Here is a 16984-nt window from a genome sequence, read left to right on the forward strand (position 1 = left end):
GTATTAAGTCCCTCCTGGGGCACGGTATCACCACCCACAACGATTCTGTGGAGGAGTCTGCCTCTTTTGGGGTTTCGAGCTTGCTGGATTCAATGCCTTCTTTCACGTATAGAGCGACTCCGCCACCAATACGTCCTTCCCTGTCCTTCCGATATAGTTTATATCCAGGGATAACCGTATCCCACTGGTTTTCTCCATTCCACCAGGTCTTGGTTATGCTCACTATATCAATGCTCTTCTCTAAGACCAAGCACTCCAGTTCTCCCATCTTGGTTCGGAGGCTCCTAGCATTAGCGTACAGGCACTTGTAAGCAGTGTCTCTCTTCAAGTGTCTTTGGCACTTGTGGTTAGGCCTGTGGTAATTTTGCTCTTCTGAATTTATATGCTGTGCCCCTGCTCTCACAATGCCTACTTCTAGGCCTACCCCTTTTAAAATTTCATCATTTCTTTGGTTTTTATCCCAGGGGGGAGGTTTATTCCGAACCGGACCTTCCTCAGCTCCTGTCGGGTGCAGGCTGACACGTGGGGGATGTTGGCAGCAGGACCAGATCATGTGCACGCTCCCTCTACATATTTCTTGCCCTCCTGTGTTCAGGATGAATGCCTAAAGAGAGTAATTTAGAACATAGGAACAGGCTTAAACTGAAACAAGACTGTTGGCCCATCTAGCTCAGTATTGTCTACATTAACTGGCAGTAGCTCTCCAGGATTTCAGGCAGGGGTCTTTTCCAAGCTCTACTTGGAGATGTCAGGGATTGAACCTGGGACCGTCTGCAAGCAAAACAGGTGCTCTGCCACTGAGCTACAGCCCTTCTTTGAATGTGTCACAGATGGCATGATCTGTATTGGGAGTGACAATTTGGGGAGCTAATTCATACCTCACTTCAGTGGGCTTATAGAAAGACAAAGCATGAATTAATTTAATTGGGCATGACTAGATAGGCCTAAAATCTTGAATCAATAATGGTTGAGATGTCTGGGAGATGTGATAGAAGAAGACATGAGGGGTTTGATAATCAATACAGTAGATTGCATCCAACTAACTTCGTCACACCCACTGAAATCAATGGGCATGACTAACTTAGGTGCATTAATTCCAATGGGTCTTCTCTGAGTAGAGCTGGATACAACCAGTGGCTATAGAGTTTGTTTATGTCCCAAAGAAATATCCATGATCAAAGCCCTATAGCACATGACTGTTGCAGAACTGTTTTCTTTTTTTTAAAAAGGAGGGGGGAATCTAAGGGAAGTCCAAGAAACTTGCAGGCAAAATGGACTTTATTTTATGCAATTAACTGAATGTCTATACACGCCAATACATTGGAGAATATTAATTATACCTTCTGGTCTGGTCTGTTTTTTTCTTTAAATGATAGAACAGATGAATATATATATATATAAATAGGAATCTTGGTGTTGGTCCACGTTTATTCTGATAGCTAGCATAGCATAGTGGTTAAGAGAGTGAGCTGTGAGCTGGGTTATCTCTGGTTTAAATCTCAGCTGAACTTCAAACCTGCTAGATGGCCTTGGGCCAGTCACCATTCTGTGAGCTTCATCCCTTCTACCCCTGCATCTGCAATATGAAGACAATAACCTGATCTACCTTTCAGGATTGTTGCAATTGTATTACTCAGATAATGCATTGAAATGAATTGTGTACATGTTAAGTGTTCTTATTCCTGTTGCAGGTTCTGTTCTGGGGTCTTCGTGAGCTGAAGAAGGTGCAGCTCCTCTCTGTGGATCGCCCACAAGTTCTCATTGAATGTGCCAGCAAAGGTGTGAAATCATGTGTCATCCAGAGCTACAAAAATAATCCAAATTTTAATGTCCAGGCAGACTGGTTTGAAGTTGTAAGTACATACTACTCTCTGCAAATCAAACTTTCTTTTTTTACTGAAAAACTAGTAGTAGAGTTGGGAATAACCCATGGGATAGTTAAGAGCCAGCATGGTGCACTGTATGAAAGAGGAAAGAGTTAAGAGTTAAGGGGCTGGGGAGATGCAGATTCAAATTTCAGCTCGGATCTGAAGTTCACTGGGTGACTTTGGGCCAATCATGATGTTTTAACTTAAAGCTACCTCAGATAGGGGGAATAAAATAGGCGGAAACATATATTCCATGGGATGGGGAAGATATTTGATTTTGTTTGCACTTTAATTACCTAAAAACATCCTAATTCACTCTTCTTGAATTAATACACACCTGAAACACAGCTATCCTTTGAAATTTGCTTCTACAAATTTTGCAGCACATTCCTTCAACCAACATGTACCAAAATGCATACACTGGGGGGAAATGGTGTATAAAATGCATATATTAATGAAAATAATAATCAAGAATGTATGCTGTTAGAGGAAATTTCTTGCAAATTATGGAAGTCAAAACTGCAAAAACTGTGTTAGGAGAAATTTGCACTAAAATGCTGGCAATTATGAGGATTTTTTTTTAAATTGCAATTTGTTACAGAAATGGAGAACTGAATTTAAGGTTGGAAAAATAAAAAACTGAGAAAAACTGAAACGGATAGATTTATCCATCCCTAATTCCATCCTGAGATACTACTTGGAGGAATAATAGGAAAGAGATGTAGTAAGGGGGTGTTTAAATGAATAAACCCTCTGAAGTGTGTAGCTGGGAGAGGCACCGCTATTTCCTGAAAATCTCATAGCTAGACTTGCCAAATACAAAACCGAAAACTCGAATAGGGCTGGATTTCCATCATTTTTCATCTGCTATAAAAGAGTATAGTCCAAGGAATATTATAAACATTTGGGGTTATCAAGAAGTTGCAAGTCTTTTGCTCTATGGGGCTTGCGAATTAATGGATAGGGTTAGTTACCAGGTTTTGTGCAGAGTGAAATGTGAGGGTCCTCAGTTGTAACAGAAGCAAGGGTGGTCTTGAATCATCTGAGGTTACAACATTGCTGAAACTAAGCAGGTGTGGATGAGAGATCATTGAGACCCCTGGGTAAAGAACATATATACAGAAACATCCACAGGTATTTAGAAGGAAGCTCAAGTGAAATTTCACAAATTATGCACAAAGTGAAATCCATCTCATCAGTATGGAAGGTCCTAACGAGGCCAAATTTCTGTTGAAACAAAAAAATCTTCAATTCTATTAGTGAAACCATATTTCTAGAGGATTTTCTTGTACATCTCTATGATAGATAGATGATACATCTTAGGTCAAAACAAAATTATCAGTCAGCCCAGTGAGTAAATGCTGGTGACTACTGCACCAGAAGACAATGGATTATGATTGGGTCTTGTACTTTCTTCTCTGCTAGGAGCTGCCTGAAAATGAACTGCTGCACCCACCACTCAGCATCTGTGTTGTTGACTGGAGAGCCTTTGGACGTAGCACTCTGGTTGGGACACACACCATCAATTGCCTTAAACAGTTTCTGTATAAGCCTAAGGAGCTACCTGCTGCATCAGCAAAACAACCTGACATTGTGGAAATTGACAAACGTAAGAAGTGCTGAGCAACTGCACCCAAAAGACTCGTATTTATATATTGCATGATGTGTGAGCTCATGCAGAAAATATCTGGAAGATTTTTATAGCCTAGCTTTTTGCAGGGGGCTGGCATTATAGACTGAAGTTGATCAATGTAGCCTGGCAATAATGAACCCTTTGGTGTGGCCCACCACAGGATTCCCTCATTATCACTGTGTGTGATCCAAGCGATTTCTTACCCAGATATCTACCATAATTCCTCAGCAGACGTTCCTGCAAAGGGTTAGAAGAACACTTGCTTTGCAGGCATGATGTCCCAGGTTCAGTCCTTGAGATTTCCATTTACAGGATGTCAGGCAGGGCTGAAAGATCTGACAAAAGAACAGAAGAAGAGCCAATGGCTCATCTAGTCCAGCATCCTGTTTCCCACAGTGGCCATCCAGATGCCTATTGGAAGCTCAGAAGCAGCACCTGAGTGCAACACCCCTTTCCCCACTTACGATTCCCTGCAACTGGTATTCAGAGGTATACTGCCTCTGACAGTGGAGGGAGAACATAGTCATTGATGGCCTTATCCCCTTATCTTTGTCCAGTAGATGTGTCAGTGGCTGACGCTCAATATTATGCAGCCTTGTTATATCTGAGAGCTGCACCACAACTTACTGATATAGCACATCATTCTGCATAAGGCTTCAGGTTTAGTCCCTGGGATCTTCAGCTGAATCGCATGAAGTATTGGTTCCCCTCTGTTCGGCACTGGTTAGGTCTCATCTTGAATAGTGCGTCCAGTTCTGGACACTGCACATTAAGAAGGATGCAGACAAACTGGGACAGGTTCAGAGGAGGGCAACAAGGATGATCAGGGGACTGGAAACAAAGCCCTGTGAGGAGAGAGAGACTGAAAGAACTGGGCATGTTTAGCCTGGAGAAGAGAAGACTGAGGGGAGATATGATAGAACACTTCAAGTACTTGAAAAGTTGCCACAGAGAGGAGGGCCAGGATCTCTTCTCAGTCATCCCAGAGTGCAGGACACAGAATAGTGGGCTCAAGTTGCAGGAAGCCAGATTTCAACTGAATCATCAGGAAAAACTTCCTAACTGTTAGAGCAGTATGACAATGAAACCAATTGCCTAGGGAGGTGGTGGGCTCTCCAACACTGGAGGCATTTAATAGGCAGCTGGGCAGCCACCTTTTGGGTATGCTTTAATTTGGATTCCTGCATTAAGCAGGTGGTTGGACTTGATGGCCTTATAGGCCCCTTCCAACTCTATGATTCTATGAAAGGTTCTCAGATTGCAGAACCAGGAAAGACCATTAAGTGAGATGTTAGAGTGCAGCTGACAGCTGGAGTAGAAAGTGCTGCGTCAGACTGACCAAAGTGACTCAGGACCAGCCTGGCTCCTATGGAGGCAGTTTGCAGATCTCCCAGCTGGGGCTACTCATTTCCGCTGCGGTGGAGTAGAACAAGGATGCCAGGAACTGCTGGCTTCTCTCCCATGTGGTGAGCCACGTAACTGCAGCCTCTTGGGGCACAACATTCTGGACTTAGCCTGGTTCCACAGAATGTCTTAAGAATTCTGACAAAAACAGGAATGGGAGCAGAAATTGCCAGAGTTTGCTTATTCATCCCATAACTGGAACGGAAATCAATCCAGTGGATACAATTGGCATTCCCTGTTTTTTTTTTTCAGTCCACAAATGATATATAATTGAATTATGCCCCCTCCCCAAGTGCGTTATCTTTCATTTGCACTGAATGAATGGGGTGGAATAACATAATGACCATGTAATTTACATCATTAATGTAATAAATTACATAAATAATGTAATTTTGCTGCAGTAGACAAGTTTTGGCAGAAGGCATGCTGCAACAGAACGGAAACAGTGCTGCCTATGATTAATATAGGGGCAGAACCCAAAATGATGTTTTCTTACCTCCCTACTGTCTCCATAAGAAGGCTTCCTGCCTCAGTGGTGCTTTGCTTGAGCAACATGGATTACTTCAGCTCTAGCATGTGTTATGCTTCTGGTCTTGCTCTTTGGTCCTAACTCCTCCTTGTTCTAGTAGTCCTGCCTTCTGGTCTAGATTGTGCTTTGGTCCTGACTAGGGCTAGAGGATTCTGGTTCACTCTGCATTTTGAAGCGAACTCTTTTAAGCCTTTTAAGCAGAGACCTGATCCCAGTCTGTGTTTGTGTTGGAACTGCTTTTTAAGATGTTTTTAAAGCTTGTTTTTAAAAGATATTTTTAAAGATATTTTGTTTTAATATGTTTTTAAATATGGTATTTTAAAATATGTTTTTAAATATGTTTTGTTTTAATATATTTTAAAGTCTGTTTTTAAGATGTTTTAGAGTGTTTTTAGTGTTTTTGTTTGCTGCCCTGAGCTCCTACTGGGAGGATGGGCAGAATATAAACATAATAAATAATAATAGTAAATAACTCATTTTGTTCCCTTGGACCCACATACAGATCAGAACATAGATATGTGGACTAAGCCACATAATCAATGGACCAAACCACATATGGATCCATACTGTACTTATGAGGTGCTCCAAGAGCTGTCTCTTCTTTCCTTTTAACATTTTAATCTGTTTAGAGTACCCGTAATGGCAGCCATCTTTTTCCATACAAGGGTCCAGGTAGCCTTACAATAATATTGTATGGACAAGCAAATGGCTGCCCCCATAGGTATGTGACTCCTGATTCACTCTAGACCACTGCCCAGAGCACAGTCCTCACAAGGGAACAGGAAGTTCAGATCTGCCCTGCATCCTGTCTCCTTGCTGCTTTTTTGTCATATCCAAAATGGCTATCATGAAAGGCTGATCTCCGCCATCACAATTTATAGGCAGATCTACACAATAAGCTTGTATTGCTTTTGTACATCATTAATTATTATGAATCCTGGGAACCGTAGTTTGTGGTGTGTGGTGAGAATTAACTGTAGGGATTGCTAACAGGTCTCACAGAACTACAATCACCAGACTTCCATTGGAAGAGGGAATTTCTATTAAACCAGTTCAGGGTTGTGTTGTTGATATGCCCTGAATCTCTCAACATGCTCTCTGAACCAGTATGTTAAACATATTTTTGTATGGTGTCATCTAAATCTATATTTAGTTCCACTACCCTCAGAAGCTGGGGGGTGGGTGGCTCAGGAGAGGCCTTTCTTTGTGGCAATCCCTAAGCTGTGGAATTCTTTCCCCACAGAGGTATATCTGACATCTTCATTATGCAGATTCATCTTATGCTGAAGAAGGTGCACCTCCTTACGCTGTCCTTTGACACCTGAGATATATGGACAGCCATCTGTCAGGAATGCCTTGATTTGGATTCCTGCATTGAGCAGGGGGTTGGACTTGATGGCCTTATAGGCCCCTTCCAACTCTACTATTTTATGATTCTATGATATATTTTAGGACCCACCCTGTTCTCTTGACTGTGATTTGTTTTCAAGGATTTTAATATTTTGAGTGGTATCCAATAGAGTGTTTCTGCCACCACAAGGACTTTTTGCTGCATAATGGAACTTACGCTCCCTCTCCTCTCCTTTCCTTGCATGCCCCCAACATCCCCCTAAATCTGTTTCCCCAAACCTCTGGAGCAGATTTGGGGTGTTGGGGCATGCAGGCACATGGATACCATACCACCCTGTATTTTGAAATTCTTGGAACACCCTTTGGTATTTCATGATGAAGGGTGTGTAAAGATCAACAACAACAATAATCTTTTCTGGTTTCCAGCTTCACCCACTCCAGCACAACTTCAGTCACCCCAATCTGAACAGCCTCCAACAGATCATGTCTACATTGATGTAGAACATGGTATACCTGAGTTCACTGTCCCTGAGCCAGCAACACCACCTGCTCCATCCACATTGCCTCCACCAGCACCTCCAGCACCTTCACTGAAACCTACTTCTTCTCCTACCTCGGAACCTACAAAAGATGAGAAACGAAAGGTAGGTAGCATTGCAATAGCTGGCTTCTTCAACTTGGAGCTCTTGATGTTTTCCTCTAGACAATACATTTTCTTCTATATTAATGGAATCTAATATTCTATCAATATTCCATTCCATATCAATCAGTAACCCTTATTGTGACTCTAAGGTGGTACCCTCTGCAGCTCTCAAAATTAGGAGTTAAACAGACTCTATCATAACCAGACAGGAATTAGGACCACTAATGGGCAATGATACTATTGTAGGCAACAACTACAAGCATATCACCTATAAGGTCCCAGTATAATAAATCTAGCCAAAGGCCCCAGCCATGATAAATCTGCTCACAAGGCTCCAGTTACAACGGGGGATTATTCATCGAGCTGTAGTGTTGGAAGGGATCTCAAAGGTCATGTAGTCCAACTCCCTGCTAATGCAGTAAAACCTCTACTTTAGCATCCTGGGTAGGTGGCTCTCCAGCCACTGCTTAGAAATCTCTTGTGATGGAGAGTCCGCCATCTTTTCATGCAGTCTGTTTCAATGTTGAGCAGCTTGTACCATTAGGAAGTTCTTCCTAAAGTTAAGCCTAAATCTTTTTTTACTGAACAACAACAGGTCGCTGTACACTCTTGACAAAGGGGTAAAGGGGATAGGACCATTTTTTCCAGTCTTCAGATGGAAGTAAGACCTAGACCTTTTCCATTTGGGTCTGAACAATGCTTAAAAGTGAGCACCTTCCTCAGTGAGGTTTTTATTACTGAAGTGTTCAGTTCATGTGCGCTAAATGCTGCCCTGGGCTCCTGCCAGGAGGAAGGGCGGGATATTAATTAATTAATTAAGCAAGCAAGCAAGCATTGCACATGGATACTTCTGCACATAGTATTTTGATGAAGATATATAGCCACATTCATATTAAGATGCAAGTAGCTGTCCCTCCCATATCACAATTTTTCGTCCTGCTGGAACGGATCTGCAGATCCACTCATTGTTACTTATTCACATTGGGATTGTCTTACCCTTTATATACCCAGTCGATCACTACGCTCTGTAGGTGAGGGCCTCCTGCAGATACCATCTTATCAGGAAGTCCGTTCCGCACAACATAGGAAGTGGATCTTTAGTGCAGTGGCACCAACCCTTTGGAATTCCCTCCCCTTAAATATTAGACAGGCGCCATCTCTGTTATCTTTTTGGTGCCTACTGACGACCTTCCTCTTTCAACAGCCTTTTAAGTAGAGACCTTATCCCAGTCTGCGTCTGTGTTGGAATTGCTTTTAAAGATGTTTTTAAAGGTTTTTTAAAAAGATGTTTTTAAAGATGTTTTGTTTTAATATGTTTACTCTGTTTTAATATGTTTTAGAGAGTTTTTAGTGTTTTTATTTGCTGCCCTGGGCTCTTACTGGGAGGAAGGGTGGGATGTCAATTTAATAAATAAATAAATAATATATGGGCTTCCACATGCAGAGGACAGAGCAGTTCTACAAACCCATTGCTTCCTTGTACATGCACAGCAGGATCCCACAAAGGGTGTGCACATCAAAGACGATACCTGGATCATGAAGCACAGAAGTTCAACCACTTTTACCCCAAGTTTTTCCTTTCCAGGACGCAAGAAAATCAACTCGGCGTTCCACCAGGAGAAAAAAGAGGACAATAGCTGATGAATCTGCTGAAAATGTTATTGATTGGTGGTCAAAGTATTATGCTTCTGTACAAAAAGTACAAAAGGTAAGGACCGTGGAGGAGCATACATTCCTTATGTATGATGATATAGGATTATATACCTAAAATGTGAGTATGGAACACAAAATTTCACATATTTATCGTTTCTGAACAGGTAGTAGTGGGGGGAAATGTGAATGCCCAGAATGCTTTGTTTCCAAGGGAGGCAAACAGTCATGAGAAAATGTAGAAAAGAGTTTTCTTTAATAGATTTTCATTAAAATTCACATTGGGCAGTGCAGTGTGTGTGTAAAATAGGCATATGCCTGTCGGCACAACAACAACATTTATAAACATATTTAATGACGCTTTGGCCTGTGTGCATGTATGTGTATATGCGGTGCACCCACATCTGCCAGCTGAGGATAGCGTTTTCTGTACTACTGGATTGAGTGGTCTGTAGTCCAGAAAAAAATGCCATATTCAACCTCTTCGTAGCCTTTAATATGCCACAGGATTCTTTTTTTTTTCCTTTTTGCATTGGGGGTGTTTTGTTATCACTATGAAACTCCAGGGGAAAGTTTAAAAAACTCAAACATTTGAAATTATTAGGGGGTAGCAGAGAATCCCTTTTGCAAAGAAAGGAAGCAATTTTACTCCTACTTTGATAAGCAAAAATAGGGATGTTAAAGCTGGATTGTCAATAACCGGGCTTGATTTGTAATGTTCCATTTTTGCAAGTGTCTCTCCTGTTCTTTCTCTTTTTTAATATATTTTTTATTTTATTTTATTTTATTTTGAAAGGCAAAAGTGCTCGATTTCAGTGATGGAAAGCCAGAAAAAAGTGAGTATAGATTTACATTTTGTTATAACATTCTTTGTCTTGGTTCATGATGAAAGCTACACATTAACTGATCAAATGGTTCCAGGAAAGGTTATTTTATTTTTCTTATTGTTAACTGCCCAGATCCTGAGTGTCCTTTGTGTGAACGAAAGGACTCTTTTCATATGCTCCAGCTAGGAAAGCAATAGGGATGGGGGAGAAATTTGATTCAGCCAAATCTACCAAGGTAGCACTTTCTGAAACAATATGAGAACTGAATCACAGCCATCCTTCAAAATTGGCACTTATTCAAATTTTGCAGTGTGGTTCTCCAACCAAACAATTCATATATTAGGGGAAAGTATGCATAAAAATGATTATATTAGTGAAAATAACATACAAAATGCATTAGGAGAAATCGCTTGCAAAAATGTGTACATTAGTCGAAACTGTATGCAAAAATGTGTTTATTAGGAGAAATTCCCACTAAACTGCTAAAAGAATTCTCATGAGGATTTTTTTTAAAAAAAACCACAATTTGCTGCAGAAATGTGGATAACTAAATTTATTATTGGAAAAATGAGAAACTAGGAGAACCAATATTATCAGATTCTTCCATCCCTAGAAGACAGTTTTTTTCTGATTTCCTCCTTGCCCCTGCAACCTCCTGTACCACCTTCCCAGCATAACAAAGGATTGCCCCAACTACTCAGAGCAGATTTTCATCCAGCACAGCCAGATGGAAGGGGGGAGGGAGTATGAACAAGAACCATCTTCCCTGCCTCCCACCAGTGTGAGAATTCTGCTCATGGAAACACCAATCCCAAGCTACTGTGTGTACTTTACAGACAAGGGGCCCTTCCAGACTGGTGTTTTATTGCAGGTGTGTTCTGCAACACATTCTTGATACAATAATAGTGCATTAGCGGTGTATTTATTCTGCCTTAGTTTGTTCTGAGATGCTTACCCAATGCTACCCCGTTACTGTTGTCTGGGGGGGCTACAGTGCAACAAAAGTGGAACAAAAATAAACCAGAACATTTTTAGTATGAAAAGTTATGGGATGTCAGCAGGAGGTTGCAGGATGTGCACTAGATGGAAATGAAGCAGTATAACCATCCCAAAACTTTTGCAGGTGCAAACAGTATTGAAAAGCATTGATCTTGTTGTTGTTGTTATCACACACACATCGTGAGTGCAAATCATCATGAATGTGCAATAAAAAGGATGTCTGAAGGGCTCTGGTGGATCAGAGTCTAGCAGCTTTGGTTATGCAACCCAGACAAACATGCCAAGTGCCATACACATTTTCATAGTGTATTTACCATCCCACCTGCTGTGGGTCTCCTGTAGAGATAGGAACGTAGGAAAATCTGCCTTATACTGAGTCAGACTATTGGTCCATCTAGCTCAGTATTGCCTACACTGACTAGCAGCAGCTGTCAGGGTTTTCAGGCAGAGGACATTACGTGCCCTACCTGGAGATACCAGGAATTGAACCAGGGACCTTCTGCATGCAAAGCAGATGCTCTACCACTCAGCTATAGTCATGAACCCCATTCTTTACAATTATCGAGCCAGCCACTCTTTCTGCTTAAGGTGCCATCAAGGGGAAGCATCAGCAATATGTGCTACAACAGAACTTGCTTCTAGAGTTGGACTTTCATGTACCATGCTGGAAGCCCCATCTCTATAATATAATATGTCCCAGATGTTGAAATGTGCATAGGGTGTTCAGAAGACACACTGAGTGGGGAGGAGAGCCACATTGCTCCATGGCCAATGCACGCTCTAGTCATGCCCCTTCTGGCCTTTCATTTGGTGCATTTGAAAAGGGGCCATATTGCAGGTGCACACCAACATATTCACATAGAGCTCTTCCATGTGTTTGTGGGACCCTAGGCCAATGTTTAGTCTCCAGTGACAGAGGCAATATGGGTTTGAATGCCCGTTACTAGGAATAACAGGTGGGGAGAGTGCAGTTGCACTCTGGTCCTGCTGTCAGGCTTCCCGTAGGCACCCAGTTGGCCACTGTGAGAATAGGATGGACTAGATGGACCATTGGACTGAACCAGCAGGTTCTTATGTTCTTAAACAGGATAATCCCCTTTCAAGAAAGAGCTGTACGCACATTTATTGGTACATGTGTACGGCTCTTTCTTGCATGTCCCAAAAGTACAGGTAGCATGGGACATCCCCACCTGGTGAGGCTAGCCCATGGAGCCTGAGATCCCTCCACATATTATTTGAACGTATGAGGGGATTTGTCTGAACCCTGTTATGCATTCATCCCTTCATGGTCCTGACCAAATTTGCCACCATCCTTCCCAATGTGCAACAGTTGACCTTTTTTTTAATTGTATTTTAATGTTTTTATTCTATGGTTGCTTTTGTTGTTGTTATTGTTTTTAATATGTTGTAAACTGCTTTGATATTTTTAACAAAATAGCGTTATACAAATATATTTATAAATAAATATCTATCTCTCCCAGCCGTCTCTCATGATGCCTCAGCTGGAGGGGGGCATTTTTGTTGGGACCAAATATTCTTTCCCACTCCCACCCCCTGTGGTTCCAGTGCTGCTCAGGCTCCCCCTCAGCTGTTGTTTACATAACAAAAAGCATGCTCATTAATTGCATTTCTGCACTTGCCAACACATCTAGTGTGGCCCTAATGTAGATGTACTAAGAAAGAATCAAATGAGAGGAAAGAAGGGAGTTGTATCAAGCCAGGCTTTGCTAAAGAGCAGGGTCCTTAAACCTACAGTTATTGATATATCTTGTCTTTTATAAATGTGTTTCATCTTTTTTTTTTCTTTTGAAACCTAATTCCATTAATGCAGAGTAGATGCAAACTAATTTACTGTTGGCCTGAGTGTCAGGTGAATGGAATTGCAATAATTAAGTCACTGATGCAGTAGAGCTTGCCAGAAATCTCATTATGCAGGCGATTTGCATCTCTGCATGAGTGAAATGTATTGATAGGCCAGGCAAGCTACACAGAGCCCCTTTCCTGAATGCTATGTCTATGTCCAAAATAACTTTGCATGCCACCTTTAATAGAATTTTGCAGTTCAGTTGCCAGTGGGCTATAATTTTCCATTTACTCTGATGAAGATGGTGGGTAAGAATTTGTATGAAACATCCTGCCTGTATATTTTGAATAGGGGATAGGAAAGTGCATCTGGGCACATGGGCATTTTATACTTGTGTGAACCCAAGGCCTTTGAAATACTATTTTGGTCTTATGTAGGGCTGGGTGTCAACTAATTTGATATTAGATCATAAAATCTTGATGCTGGTGCAAAGGAATTATAAATATTTTGCCAAAACCTGAGGTTAGGCACTGTGTAAAAAGCATCTTGGTGTATTAATAGCAGCAGCACCTACACTATGGATTCCCTGCTGATTGATGTTAGGCAGGCATCTTCACTGTTCTGTTTTTGGTGCCTAATGAAAACATTTTTTAAAAACAAGCCTACCCAGTTATGTAAGTCTGACATTTATATTTTAATATGTAACTTTATTTTATAATGTATATTTTAAAACTGCTGATTTTATTTTGACATTTTAAAAGCTAACTTGTTTTTAACATCTGATTTATATCAGCAATTTTAATGTATATTTTATTATTTTATGTAAACCACTTAGAAGTTTTTATGATTAAACAGTATATAAATCTTGTTAAATAATCGCTTTAAAAAATTAAATGAGGGAGAAAAATATGGAGAGTAAAAAGAGTGCGATCACTGCAGCAGTGAAACAGAGGAAGCTGCCTTGTACTGAGTCAGACCAATGATCCATCTATCTCAGTGCTGTCTACACTGACTGGCAGCAGCTCTCCAGGGTTTCAGGCACAAGCCTCTGCCAGCCATACCTGGAGATACCAGGGATTGACCTGGGACCTTCTTCATGCAAAGCAGATGCTCTACCCCTGAATTCTGGCCCTTCCTCTGAGAATCTGATGCTGTAGCATTGCTGAAGTTCAACAAATGATCAGTAGCTTGAATGGGAGATACCTGGGAACTCTCTGTAAGAGGTGGGATATAATTAGAATACATACTATTTTCAAAAAGAGGAGGAATGCAATCATTATTGAAGACATGGTCTTCCATCCCTAGTTTTACCTCACTGCTATGTTATTTATTTGTAAAACTAAATAATAGGATTGTGCATGAGCTGCAATTCACAAATGCACTCTAAACTCTAAACTGGTGGCAGCCCTGAGATTCACTTTTCGATGGAGTCATTTGTAACAGTAAAAACTGTCCCATTCATCTCTTTAGCAAAGCAGACTTCTGGCCACGTAGCACTGAGCGTTGAAGATGAACCAGACAGAAAGAAGAAAGACAAACTGCTCAAGAAGACAGTGAAAGAGGCACCTCCCAATCTAGCAACCCTGCAGGTAGAGTTCATTAATACTTGGAAGTTCCGATCATTCTGCTGATGTGGATATCTGGTTTGGAGAATTGGCATAGATGCTTATGGAATCCAAGGTGACTGGTCCTATGGACTAAAACGTGAAGCTGCTTCAAATTCTGCTTTCCTCTCATTTTAATTGCATTTAATTAAAAACATGAGAAGAGACCTGCTGGATCAGATGAAATGTGCATCAGTTTAGCATTCAAACTGATTCCTGTGGGCACCTCAAGGGGCATGAAGGCAACACTTTCCCCCTGTTTTCCCCAAAGAAAGAGGTTCCGTCTAGCTGTCATTTGTAGAAAACAATTGCTAATTTGGCCTTCACATAAAACAGCTACTATGTGGAGGCCAAATTAGGTCTGGCAGGTGCTCTCATACTTGGAACCGTGTGGGGTGCAGCAGCTGAGCACATGGCCAGCGGATATAAATGGGCCATTGTCCTCTATCAGATCAAGTTCCGTATTGTGAGGGACAGCCCCTATTTGCTGCTCTCTCCGCCTCACTTCTGGCATTCAGGTACACAACCTCTGAACATGGATAGATCTCTCATTCCGTGAATTCTGCAAGTTACTGGTGTGGTGCATCACTTCCTTTATGAAAAAGGGAAGAATATTTCTCCCTGTGTTTCTCTCCCTACCCCCGTGCTGCAGAAAGTTTTGTGGTGATATGGATACACGGCCTCTGGCAGCAGCCAGCTGATCTATAGAGCAATAGCTTGGTGTATACTTCTTTATGTAGCACTATGGAATTCACTGCCACAAGATATGGTGATCTGAACTTAGATGGCTTTTCAAAAGATTTAGACAAATTTATGGAGGATAAGGCTATCGCTGGCTAGTAGCCATGATGGCTATGTACACTGTCTCCAGGATCACAGGCAAAATGCCTCTGAATACTAGTTGGTGGGGAACAACAGCGGTACATGGCTATTGTGCCCATGTCCTGCTTGTAGGCTTCCCATAGACAGCTGATTAGCCACTGTAGAAACAGGATGCTGACCTAAATAGGCCAGAAGATAGGATTGGGGAACCTCAGAGCCAGGGGCTAAAATTGGCCCCTAGGCCTGTCTGTTTGGCCCTTGAGACTCTCTGTAGGCCACAGCAGTCTCAAGCCACATCCCTCAACAGCCCTACTTTTCACCTTCTGCAAGAGTTGTTACCTGAGCAGAATGCATCCTTGAACTCTGATAATGCTTCTTACTTACCTGGATGGAAAATTGAGAGGGATTTGTGATTATGCTCAAAGGGTAAAATTCACAGTAGCTGCTCTGCCCACTTTTACCTCTTACCCTGCCCACCAATGTCATGTGGCCTGCAGGAGGTTGCCCAGAATGGAATGCAACCCTCCCATCCCTGCAGACCAGGCCTCTGGTCTGGTCCTGCAGGGTTTTGTTTCGTTTTGTTTTGTTTCTGCGGCAGCCAATATGTGAATGAAATTTCAAGATAACTCCATGTGCCACTTGTTTTGTGTATAGCAGGCCTTTGACTCTACAAATTGTGGGGAGTTTACCCACTGGGATTTATGCATAAATCCAACTGTGAACTGAGCCACAGGACAGGAGTCGCTTTGGAGGACTCATGCCCATGTTAGTGGGGCATGGACAGAAGACTTCCCTAGTTTTCTACTCCCACTCATTTTATTTTAAAGGATTGAAGCTCTGCTTTGCAGCTGTTTCCAGTGGAGCAAACTTGGCTTTTTCTTCTTGTGAAACGCTGAATTATGGTTAATCTCTTTCAAAGATCTATGATGGAGATTTGGAAACTGAATTTAACAATTTTGAAGACTGGGTAAAAACGTTTGAACTTTTCCGAGGCAAATCTACTGATGAAGACCACAGCGACTATGAGGACAGGATTATAGGGAAGTTTAAGGTATTGTGAAATATAGATTCAATACTGTGTGAAATACAGAAACCCACCTTGCACGGAAATTAATTCTACTTGGTTGTATTTTAAGTTTGTGTGCATGTTCCTCTACTATGTGTACATGATAGATTTACCAAGCTGATCGCAAGTTTTTGGCAGAATCTGTGATTCTTCATTGACTGAAAAGCTGCAGGGTATCTGTGTAAAAAAAAGAAGAAGACAAGCCTTCAGTACCTCTATCATAAATTCAGTTAACTCAAGACAAGAGAATTATTCTCAGTTTCATACCAAAAAATGTGCCCTATGGCTGTTGTTTTCAAATCACTTAATTAAAATGTTAAGACTCTTATTCCACCTTAATCCAACAGCCCCTGAAGAACCAAGTAGTGGTTGACAAAGGCTCTCTTTCTCTTGTTTAAAGAACTTAGAATCCATATAACAAGTATAACCATTACGTTCCCCATTTGCTAGATGCAGTTTCTGGTGCCATAAATGACTCTATAGGGTTAGTGGATAAACCTATAGGATTGGGGAGGTAATCTGGTGGCATCCCATTTAAGTAAGAGGGAGAAATGCAAATGACCTGATTTGAGGATTTGAGCATTAATCATATAGCTTGATCACCCAGAGCTGTTGCATTCATCCATTAATACTGGAGCTTTTGATAGGAACCTAAAAATATTGCTGGGGACGCCTTAGAAATACCAAATGATACAATCGTTCACAGGAAATGAAAGGGAAGAATAATGTAATAATCCCTTTTTGAAATAAGGATTGAATGCATTTGCAAAATCCCAGTTGCTTGC

General features: G+C 41.4%; 1 protein-coding gene across 1 annotated transcript in view; it reads left to right on the top strand.

Annotated features, from left to right (window-relative positions):
* The window catches only part of FER1L6 (fer-1 like family member 6), a 132163-nt gene that overhangs the window by 80691 nt on the left and 34488 nt on the right, over window positions 1–16984 (top strand). Inside the window, exons 24-30 of the mRNA XM_061606195.1 lie at window positions 1692–1853; window positions 3294–3477; window positions 7211–7428; window positions 9013–9135; window positions 9874–9913; window positions 14178–14296; window positions 16053–16184. Of these exons, the coding sequence (XP_061462179.1) occupies window positions 1692–1853; window positions 3294–3477; window positions 7211–7428; window positions 9013–9135; window positions 9874–9913; window positions 14178–14296; window positions 16053–16184 (978 nt within the window). The remainder of the gene's footprint in view (window positions 1–1691; window positions 1854–3293; window positions 3478–7210; window positions 7429–9012; window positions 9136–9873; window positions 9914–14177; window positions 14297–16052; window positions 16185–16984) is intronic.

Source organism: Rhineura floridana, chromosome 1 (assembly GCF_030035675.1).
Source record: "Rhineura floridana isolate rRhiFlo1 chromosome 1, rRhiFlo1.hap2, whole genome shotgun sequence".
Lineage (NCBI taxonomy): Eukaryota > Metazoa > Chordata > Lepidosauria > Squamata > Rhineuridae > Rhineura > Rhineura floridana.